This window comes from Zonotrichia albicollis, chromosome 35, assembly GCF_047830755.1.
Source record: "Zonotrichia albicollis isolate bZonAlb1 chromosome 35, bZonAlb1.hap1, whole genome shotgun sequence".
Taxonomy (NCBI): Eukaryota; Metazoa; Chordata; class Aves; order Passeriformes; family Passerellidae; genus Zonotrichia; species Zonotrichia albicollis.
This window is the reverse complement of record NC_133853.1, coordinates 1,382,531-1,394,094: the sequence shown is the minus strand read 5'-3', so window position 1 is coordinate 1,394,094 and position 11,564 is coordinate 1,382,531. Positions and strand designations below refer to the sequence as shown.

Here is an 11,564-nt window from a genome sequence, read left to right as displayed (position 1 = left end):
GGGAAGGCCTCCAATGCCCCAAGTGAAGGAGGATTTTGTGCACTGCCCCAACTCCAGTAACTGGAGTATCCACATTGGGAAGACCCCTTATGATCCATGTTCTCCATGATCCATGCTGGGAAGACACCTGTACCTTTTCCCGTCCCTGCCAATGACATGATGTGGGATGGAAAAACATGAAGGTCTGGCTATGGCCCTGTCATTACATTCCCTCCCACCTCAGAACATTGCCAGGGGCAGGAAATGGACTCTGTCTCTCCCGGAGGAGCAGAGTGAAATTTCCAGGAAGGGGAAATTGTGGCCAGGAAGATCCAATGAATTTTATTGAGTTTTCCCTGTACACAGTCCCATCTGTTATCAATATTGTTTCTGGTTTTGTTTGTTCCTTGTCTCGTTGCTGTTCCCATTAAATTGTTCTTATCCCAGCCCGGGATCTTTGCCTTTTGTGCTCTCCATGGGAGGCGGGAGGGCAGCGAGGACAGCACGGTTTTAGCAGGAGCAGGAAATAGGGGAATCCCATTCCTGAAGCCCGGCCCGTGGAAACCGAGCATCCCAGCTGGTCCCAGCCCTGGTGGCCATGGCAAAAGCCTTGGGAGCGGGTCCCTGGCTGGGGCTGTGGGAACCTCTTCCCTCTGGTGCTCAGGGACAGGAGTGGAGGGAACGGCTGCAGCTGAGTCGGGGCAGGCTCAGGTTGGATGTCAGGAAAAGGTTTTTGCCCAGAGGCTGCTGGGGCCCTGCCCAGGCTCCCCAGGGAAGGGTCCCAGCTCCAGGGCTCTCTGAGCTGCAGCAGCGTTTGGACAGCGCTGCCAGGCCCAGACTGGCATTGTTGGGGTGTCCTGTGCAGGGCCAGCAGTTGGACTGGAGGATCCTGATGGGTCCCTCCCAGCTCAGCCAATTCTGTGGTTCTGGGATCCCATGAGCCTGGGGAAGGGGCTGCCAGTGGTTACCATGGCAACGGGCTCTGGCTGCAGGCCTGAGCTGGTGTCCATGGCAACCACCCCTGGCATGGGGTCTCCATGGACCTACCAAGGGACTGACCATAGCAACAGGTGGGCTGGTGATGGTTGCCTGCTAAGGATCAGATTTGTCACAGGCCTTCAGAGAGGTTCCATGGGGACTATCCAGGAGTCTCCAGGCTGTTCCAGAGCTGGAATGTCACAGGCACAGACAGGGGCTCCATGGAGACATCCCAGGGCTTTCTGGGGATGGTAAAGAGCCCTGTGGTCAGAGGCAGTCACAGCCATTTCATGGTGACATCCCAGGGGACCTTGGACTGCAAACGCACTGATCTGTCACAGGCACTCATGGGGGCTCCACGGTGACATCCCAAGTGTCCCCAGGCTGCCAAAGAGCCGGAATGTCCCAGACTGTCACAGGGGTTCCTGTCATGGGCACAGTGGGAACTTCAGGCAAAAGCTTTATTTCTTTATTAGAGAAACTCCTGCTGAGACGTGAGGTGCAGATATTATACCAAAGAGCCACCTTGGATCCTCAGACCCTTGCAGGTCTCCTAGACTGCTAAAATTTCTTCTAAGAGAGGAGACTGGGAACATCTGGATCCAATCCCAGCCCAAGAATTTGTCAAAGGTTTATGTGTAAAAGACTGGACAGGTGGAATTCAGCTTTAACCCAATTTGTCCCACAGGATTAATGATGGAATACCAGATATATTTCTATAAATACAGCTCTGATTGATTCTGATCATGATCAGACAGAGAGATTTTAACCCGAGTTATTTACTCCACAGTTCAGGAGCTTTATCAACTATTAGAATATAGTGCTCTAGGAAGCAAATTTGAAGTCAACAGATTGGTCTATGACATCAGAGAGTTTGTTGTGGAAGTCACTGAGCAGCTACAGAATCATAGAGGGGATTCTCTGACATCACAGAGCAGGCTGTGGCACCATGGCATGGCTGGATGACATCATAGAGCTGGCTGTGAGGTTCAAAGTGTGTGCTGTGACATTAAAGAGTGCCAGTATGACATCAGAGAAAAGGTCTCGTGGCATCACTGAGGGGTTTGTGACATCACAAAGCTGTCTGTGACATCATAGTGTGAGGCAATAGAGCAGATTTTGCCATCATCGAGGGTGGCTCTGTGACTTCAGAGAGTGGGTTGTGACATCACTGGGTGGCTGTGTAACATCATAGAGCAGGTTGTGACAGAGACTTCCGTGACATCACAAAGCAGAGATGTAGCACATCATAGGGTGACATCTCGTAGTTAGCTGTGTGAGATCACAGGGGCTTTGTGACAACCCAGAGTGGGCTGTGACATCACAGGTGGCTGTGTGACATTGCAAAAGAGCTGTGTGGCACCATAGGGGCTGTGACATCACAGGGGCAGTGTGATATCACAGGGGCAGTGCGAGGTCACTGGGGAGGTCACTCTGCCGCGGCTCCCCTCACAGCTTCCCCCAGAGCAGTCCAACCCTGCTCGTGCACAGCAGGGTCCCCTTTCCTCCCAGGTCCCCCCGCCCCTGGCCCCGCAGCCTCCCCCAGAGGATGTTCCATGCGATCGACCCCAGAGCCTGACACGGGGACAGGGGCCAGGGCCCTGGGGGTGGGACAGGGTGCCAGGGACCCTCCGGCAGCGTCCCCGTGTCCCCCAGGGCCAGAGCCTGGGCCAGGGCTCCTTCACCCTGATACCAACGAGGGGCTAAGAGCGCTGAAAAAATCCCCAGCAAGGGATCAGCAAAAAACAGATTTAATATTAAGGGAAAGCAGCACTGAGTTCCTTGGCAAGAGTCACTCTGCTCCTGACTGGACACTTCTGGCACACCAAAGAAACAAAGTAGCAACAAAACCAAACAGAATCCAGGCAATCAAACCAGAAATGAGCTGAGAACTGTCCCAGTGTGTTTGAGACACAAGGACAGTGAGGGCAAGGATAAAATGAATAAAGAAATAAAAGCTTGACAGAGGTCAAACTTAACAGGACTTCACTGATACCTTAACCTTAACTGATACCTTCAACTTCACAATTTAGGAAAAGAACAGGGCTTAACAGTATTTAACCACAACTTACAACCAATGACTTAAGGATTTAATAGTGGAATAACATTAAACAATATTCAACTTACCTTATAACATAGTAAACTTTGCAAAAATAAAACCTCTTAATACCATTTACCTTATTTGTCATGATGTAACCTTACTTACAGGCCTGACTGACTCAGCTATCCAAGGCACTCCAAGCCCTTAGAGAGCAGCATTTCTGCCGCATTTCCCCAGCACAGGCACTCCTGTGTGCACACGGACACAAAGAGTCAGAGCAAGGCACCTGTGAGAAATTCCCCTGAGGGCAGGCGATGCTCACTGTGGATCCTTTGGCATCTCCCCAGTGGGTGAAGGGTTGAGCCTGGAGAAGTGGGGGGATCCATCGTTGTTCAGGATCCCTGAGTGCAGCAAACGGGAGAGTTCCCGGCTGGGAGAGGCCCCACTCAGAGGGAGTCGCTGGCCCAGGAGAGCTCCAAGGGCTCCTTTTGGAGCGCTGTTTGCAGGGCCCCAAGAGAGGGGCTTCAGTCCCAGCAATGGCTCATCCTGGCCACACTTGGCACCAACAGCTTTCTTTGGCAGTGTGAGAACAGGGATGTTGTGCCACTGAGGGAACAAAAACAGTTCCCAGGGCTGCTCCTACAGAAAGCAGGAGGTGGTTGGGCAGCAGCAGTGCCTGGAGCAGACAGTGTTTGTGATGAGCTGCAGAGGAGCTGAGCCCAGGGGCTGTTGGCCAAGGCCGAGGCCCAAGGAGCATTTCTCAGCTGGCAGGGTGGCCTGAGAAGGTGAGGGGAATGCAGCAGCACAGGGCAAATGGAACTAAGGGACCATTGTGACACTGTGGGACCCTGTGAGACCAAGGGACCATTGTGACACTGTGGAGCCCTGTGACACCAAGGGAGCACTGTGACACTGTGGGGCCTCATGGAATCATGGAGAGCACTGTGACATTGCTGGGCCTCATGGAACCAAGGGGATCGTGCTGACTCTGTGTGGCTTCATGGAATGTAGGGATCATTTTGATACAGCAAGACCCCATGGAGCCAAAGGTCCATTGTGACATTGCAAGTCCTTATGTAATCATGGAGAGGCCATTGTGACACTTCACAGCCTCATGGAACCAAGGGGCCATTGTGACACTGTGGGGCACCATGGAGCCAAGAAGATCATTGTTACACTGAGGGGACTCATGGAATCATGGAGATAATTGTGACACTATGAGGATCCATGGAATAAGGAAAGCATTGTGACACTGTGAGGCCTCATGGGACCAGTGAGACCATTGTGACCCTGGGGGTCACCACAGAACCAAGAGGACTATTTTGATACTATGGGGCCTGGTGAAACCAAGAGGCCTTTGTGACACCGCACGGCTGCATGGAGGCAAAGGTCTATTGTGACATTGCAGGGCCTCCTGTCATCAATGGACCATTGGGAGACTGTGGAGCCAAAATGAGACCATTGTGACACTGCAAACCTCCAGGGTCTAAAGGTCCATTGTGACATTGCAGGGCTCATGGAACAGAGGAGTCCTGTGACATTGTGGGGCCTGGGGAACCATGGAGACCATTGTGACACTGCAAGGCCTCATGGAATCAGTGGAACCATTGTGAAACCTGGGAGCCACTGTGACACTGCGGGATCCCATCGAACAAGGGGTCCATTGTGACATTTCAGGTCTTCTTGTAATCAAGGAGCCATTGTGGCAGTGTGGAGCCCCACAGTACAAAGGCACCATTGTGACACTTCAGGGCCCCATAAAAACAAAGGAATACAGCACAGGTCTGGCTGGTTTCACCTCCCAAGAGGTCAGGCTGACCTTGGCATGTTGAGGGCCTCATCCACTATTGAAACAGTGGTGCTCCGTGCTTTCCTTCCTATGGAAAAGATCTGACATTCTGCTCCAGGCACATATGGGCAGAATTGGAGTTTCACCTCCAAATTTCCTTATATCCAGAGATTGTTCCCATAGGAATATTGCCAGGACAAGTCTGGCTGGCAGCGGTTTCATGACAGCCACCTCTCATCTGTTCCCAAAACACTTGGCAAGATTCTGTGCTTTCCTTCCTATGGAAAAGAGCTGTCCTTCTTGGCCAGGTGCCCATGGCCAGAACTGGGATTTCATGTCCAACATTGCCTTACTGTGGCAGACTGGAGAAGATTTTTGGCTTGAAACTTTTAGTGTGTGGGGGAGGAAGGGGCAGGTCCAGCCTTGCCCTGCCCTGGATTCCCAGCCCTGCCCTGTCCAGCAACCCAAATCCCCCCGAGCCTCTATCCCAGCCCAGCAGTGTCTGCCAGTCCCTGGCACAGCACAGGCAATGCTCCACAGCCACCTCTGCAGCCCCCAGCCCAGTTCCTGAGGGACCAAATGAGCCCAAGTCCCACCTGTGGGAAGGGCCCAGCAAGACCCAATATCCCAGCAAGGGATATTTAAGGCTGACCACAAGGCAGTCACACATCTTGATCCTACCTCCTCTTGAAATTTCCATCTGAACACTATTGGAATCCAGGAGGTGTTAGCTGTGTGTGTGCTTCTCTGTATCTTTTTGGTCTTTCTCTTTCTATGTCTTCTTCTTCTGTTTCTGTGCTCCTGCAAATTTTGATTAACATTAAGTTAAACAGGCTTAGAATGTGAAGTTGAATGGGCCAAGTCAATGTTTTTGAGACAGTTTTTTGTTGCTCAAATATCTGCCATAGTTTGACATAGAACAGTTTTAAAAAGTAATAAAAGTAAATCCATAAATAATTAACTGAATCTAAAACCTACCACACTCATCAATACATTAATTAAGAAATCTCAAGATTAGAAAAATCTTAAATAAACAAACCAAAAACCACTACAGTTTCATAATAAATCTTTTGGCAAAGCTTGTCTGATTTTCTAAAGTTGCCAGTAAAGGCTGATTTGTTGTTTTGAGCTCCTGAGAATCTCTTGTTGGTATTTCTCTAGAGAGTCCATCTCAGAGTACACAAACAACTGAAATTTCTTTTAAATATCTCATTGAGAGAGTTGTTTTTTAGTGGATGGGAGCAGGGCTTGTCTGTCCTGCTTGGCACAGCCCAGGCAGGGCTTTCCCAGCCACATTCCACACTCCATTGCCCAGCTGGAGCTCCTGCTGCCTCTGAGTTGTGCTGCCCCAGCCCCAGGGGCGCTCTCCTTGTCTGCCCATTCCCCCACGGTCTCTGGGCAGGGATGGCCTCAGTGGGGGCTGCTGACATCCTCAGCACCTTGAAGGCTGCTGCTGAATTTCACTGCTCCAGAGGCTTGTTCAGCCTTCAGCTCTTCAGTGCAGGAATTCAGTGTCCCAGGGCTCATTAGCATTCAGAACACCTTAAGAACCCAAGCCTCTGGAGTTTGATTTAAGTGTTGATTTTATTTAAGTGTTCAAATATTTGTGGTAATTCGAGAGATTTCAGTAGTGTGCTCTAAGTGAATGCCTTATATTTAAAAAGACAGTGAGAAAACATTTTTTAGGTCCTGTTTGGGACTTTTTCCTGTTCATAAATCAGTCTGTGCAGTCTCCTAATGACACTGAATCCAAGTACCTCCTCATGCGGTCTGAATAGACATGAAATTCAAGACCCTTCATGGCTGACAATCAATCAGACTCTGTACCTACACCCACCCCACCATTTCCCCCACCGAAGCCCTGGCACTCAGAGCAGCCTTGTGCAAATCTGAGGTCCCTCCAGCCCAGGCTGCACCTGCAGCTTTCAGCTCCTTGGCTCCAACTCCAACCTGCTTTCCTTGGAGAAGGAGCTGCCCGAGACACAGAGGGATGTTCATTTCTTGTCAGCCAACAAAGCCAAGGGAAGGCACAGCTCCATCAAATGCAAAAGTCATTCCTCTGCTGGAAATTAAATCCATTTTCCACAGCAGACAGTCTCAGAGCAATGGATAACACCTTCTGTGCCCAGCACAGATCCCAAGGTCCCCCAAGCCCTCCCTGACCTGATTCTGCCCATATTTCCTCTTTGCACACACGAGTCACACACTGAAGTCAGGAGCTCCCTCCATGCCCAGAGGGAGGAAAAGAGAGAAAGGGGACGAAGAGCTCCTCTGTGCAGAGCCAAGGTCCAAGTGCCTCTGCAGTGGGAACCACAACTCATCAGGTTTGTGTCCTTTGGGCTCAGGGACTGGTGACACTCAGAGGCACAGAAAGGTTTCTTGCTAACAAACACAAGTTGAATATTTGAACAGTTTAACAACCACAACAGCTCTTTCCTCAGCTCTCTGGAATGTCCCAGCAGCATCTGACATGTCCCCCATCCCCAAGGGATTTCTGTACAGCAACAGTTTTAAACAAGGCATAAGGTAATTCTGTGATAGATAAAAACACAATTAAAATGATATTTATTATATACTTATTTGAACTTCAGAAATATTGGGCAATTTCTTCCAGCTCAAAGCATGAAGCCAGTCAGTTGAAAGGCACTTGAATGACCAGAGAGCATCTAGAGGAGGAAATCAGAGAGCAGTAGAAATATATAGATCCACCTGCTGTAAAAGAAGAGACGTCCTTAGACATGGCCATTTCAACAGAAGAGCTGAAAACACCTGAAGGAAAAGGGAGACGAAGTAATAAACAGAATATTGGTGACACCAGTAGAGGGGAAGATCAGTATTTTTCCACCTGCCATCAGTACACCTCTAGGAAATTCCTGTTCATTCTGCCAATTTTTAAGAAATTCTGCCATTTCTTAAAAATACTCAAATGACCCAGATCATACAGATTTGTTTGCATGTCATGAAATTAGAGTCTTTCATTAGCAAATTTGCAGATGACACTAAGCTGGGAGCGTGTGTTCATCTGTTAGAGGGAGGGAGGGCTTTGCAGAAGGATTTGGAACGGTTGGATGGATGGGCAGAATCTAATGGGATGAGGTTCAATAAGTCCAAGTGCTGAGTCCTGCACTTTGGCCACAATAACCCCCTGCAACGATATAAGCTAGGGACGGTGTGGCTGGACAGTGCTCAGGAGGAAAGGGACCTGGGGGTACTGGCTGACAATCGGCTGAACATGAGCCAGCAGTGTGCCCAGGTGGCCAAGAAGGCCAGCGGCATCCTGGCCAGTATCAGGAATGGTGTGGCCAGCAGGAACAGGGAGGTCATCCTTTCCCTGTACTCGGCACTGGTGAGGTCACACCTTGAGTATTGCATCCAGTCCTGGGCCCCTCAGTTAAGGAGGGACATTGAGATGCTTGAGCGTGTCCAAAGGAGAGCCATGAGGCTGGTGAGGAGCTTGGAGCACGAGCCGTATGAAGAACGACTGAGGGAGCTGGGGTTGTTCAGCCTGGAGAAAAGGAGACTCAGAGGTGACCTTATCACCCTCTTCAACTTCCTGAAGGGTGGCTGTGGTGAGCTGGGGGTTGGTCTCTTTCTCCAGGCAACAACAGACAGAACAAGAGGAGAGTCTCAAGTTGCGCCAAGAGAGATACAGGTAAGAATTAAGGAGGAAATTTTTCACAGAAAGAGTGGTAATACTGTAATCATCTACCCAGGGAGGTGGTGGAGTCACCATCCCTCGATGTGTTTAAAAAAAGACTGGATGTGGCACTTGGTGCCATGATCTAGTTGAGGTGTTAAAACATGGATTGGACTCGATGACCTTAAAGGTCTCTTCCAATGTAGAAATTTTGTGACTCTGTGATTCATGGAACCAAGAATCCACTGTGACACTTCAGGGCCTGGGGGGACCACGGGCCATTGTGACACTGCAGGACCAAAGATCCAAGGGACTTTGTGACACGAAGGGGTCCCATGGAACCAAAGGGACATTGTGACACTGGGAGGCCTCATGGAATCATGGAGACCATTGGGACACTCTGGGGAACCATGCTGACACTAAGTTGGGTGCGAGTTTAATCTGCTGGATGGTAGGAGGGATCTGCACAGTGCCCTGGAAAGACTGGATCCAGGGCCCAAAATCAACAAGGTGAGGTTTAACAAGTCCAAATGCCAGGTCCTGCACTTTGGCCACAACAACCCCTGCAGCACTACAGGCTGGGGACAGAGTGGCTGGAGAGCAGCCAGGCAGAAAGGGACCTGCAGGGACTGATGGACAGCAGGCTGGGCATGAGCCAGCAGTGTGCCCAGCTGGGCAAGGAGGCCAATGGCTCCTGGCCTGGATCAGGAATGGTGTGGCCAGCAGGAGCAGGGCAGGGATTCTTCCCCTGTGCTCAGCAGTGCTTGGGCAGCACCTGGACTGCTGTGTCCAGTTTTGGGCCTCCAATTTAGGGAGGCCATGGAGGGGCTGGAGCGTGTCCAGAGAAGGGCAACAAGGCTGGTGAGAGGTCTGGAGCACAAGACCTGTGAGGAGCGGGTGAGGGCCCTGGTAGTTGTGCAAGATCTCCAGCCCTTGCTGGCCCCAGGGGCTGATGGCATTTGTGCTCCCTCAGGTTCATGTCCCCACAGCAACAGACTGGGGGTGCTCCCGCCTGCTGTGTGCAATGCAAACAGGGGCTGCTGAGCCAGTGCTGCTGTGTCTGTGCCTGCAAGGATGGGGCACCTGTGTGAGCTGGGGGAGAGGCCAGGCCTGCAGAGGGGGGATGCTGTTGGCAGCTCCATGAGGATGCTCTGGGACGCTGCCCTGGGCTGTCCAGCGCACTGGGGATGGATCAGCCCCTGCTCTGCTGCTCCTTCCTGTCTCCCCCAGGGCCCTTGCAGAGCCCCAGCCATGCTGTTTGCCCCCAGCCTGCCCATGGCCAGCCTGGGGCTGCTCACGGGGCTTTTCTGTGCTGAGCACTGGCCTGGGTGTGTTCTTGAGAGAGCCTGGGCAAGGAGCCTGGAGCCCCCAGGCCCTGGCCTGAGGCGCCAGCGCTGCCCCAGCAGTGCCCATGGCCTGTCCCTGCTGCAGCCCCGGCACTGCCACCCCCAGGGCTGTGCCTGGCCCTGAGAGCACTCAGGCCCTACAGCAACACCAGGGCCACCAGGGCAGCAGGGCAGGGCCACGGCAGCAGCACTGGCAACACCAAGAGCTGCTGCTGCTGGGCACAGCTGCTGGGCCAGCCCTGATCTGCCCCAGCTCTGCACACAGACATTGCTGCTGCAGCTCCAGAGAAGGCAACAAAAGGGCATCTCTGCAGAAAACTCTGCTGGGAGATCCTTTGAATCCTTTAAAGACACCAACAGCGCAGCCCCTCATTGACAAAGTTTGTGGCTACAGGGAAGGTGGAGGGAAGCAAAATGAGAAATGGCACAAACAATGACATTTCTTTGTGGACCATTGGAAAAAGCTAAAGCAAACAAAACAAACTTTCACACTGAAGCTAATAAGAATGATTGAAGATGACTTTTATTACAAGTGATTTGCAGAAATTGACCAGAAGTTTAACGTTCCTAAAACCATCCAGTCATCAGTCTCCACACTGCAGCCTTGAGTTCCTGGTTCCTCAGGCTGTAGATGAGGGGGTTCAGGGCTGGAGGCACCACTGAGTACAGAACTGACAGGGCCAGATTGAGGGATGGGGAGGAGATGGAGGGGGGCTTCAGGTAGGAAAAGGTACCGGTGCTGACAAACAAAGAGACCACAGCCAGGTGAGGGAGGCAGTTGGAAAAGGCTTTGTGCCGCCCCTGCTCAGAGGGGATCCTCAGCACAGCCCTGAAGATCTGCACATAGGAGAAAATAATGAACACAAAACAACCAAATACCAAAAAGACAGTAACAGCAAGAAGCCCCAGTTCCCTGAGTTTTGAGTGTGAACAGGAGAGCTTGAGGATCTGTGGGATTTCACAGAAGAACTGACACAGGGCATTGCCATGGCACAGGGGCAGGGAAAATGTGTTGGCTGTGTGCAGCAGAGCATCGAGAAAGCCACTGGCCCAGGCAGCTGCTGCCATGTGGGCACAAGCTCTCCTGCCCAGGAGGGTACTGTAGTGCAGGGGTTTGCAGATGGACACATAGCGGTCATAGCACATGACAGTCAGGAGGAAATACTCTGCTGAGATGAAGAACACAAAGAAAAAGAGCTGAGCAGCACATCCTGTGTAGGAGATGTTCGTTGTATCCCAGAGGGAATTGTGCATGGCTTTGGGGACAGTGGTGCAGATGGAGCCCAGGTCGCTGAGGGCCAGGCTGAGCAGGAAGAAGAACATGGGCGTGTGCAGGTGGTGGCCGCAGGCTACGGCGCTGATGATGAGGCCGTTGCCCAGGAGGGCAGCCAGGGAGATGCCCAGCAAGAGGCAGAAATGCAGGAGCTGCAGCTGCCGCGTGTCTGCCAATGGCAGCAGGAGGAAGTGCCTGATGGAGCTGCTGTTGGACATTTGCTGGAGCTGCACATGGGGACCTGTTCATGGAGAAAGGACAGTGACAAGTCAGGAGAGGCTGCTTGGAGCCAAACCTGGGCCATTCCCTGTAGCCTGTCCCACTGGGACTCATCCATCTTTGTCCCTGCTCTGGGAAAAGCTTCACCCAGGTCCCTGCCTGAGCTCCAGTTGTGCTGGCTGAGTGTGCCAGGAGCAGCCAGGCCTGTGCATGGGGGCTCTCAAGGAGCCATCCCTGCCCCACTGCCCTGGATTTGTGGCCATGGGGCAGAGGGACAAGGCTGGATATTCAGGATTGGTCAG

General features: G+C 51.9%; 1 protein-coding gene across 1 annotated transcript; it reads right to left on the bottom strand.

Moving 5' to 3' along the window:
* Positions 1–10,337: 10,337 nt before the first annotated feature.
* On the bottom strand, positions 10,338–11,261 carry LOC141726441 (olfactory receptor 14J1-like). The gene has a single exon (XM_074531346.1). It carries the CDS (start codon positions 11,259–11,261, stop codon positions 10,338–10,340), a length of 924 nt encoding a protein of 307 aa, XP_074387447.1.
* Between the last annotated feature and the right edge of the window lie 303 nt (positions 11,262–11,564).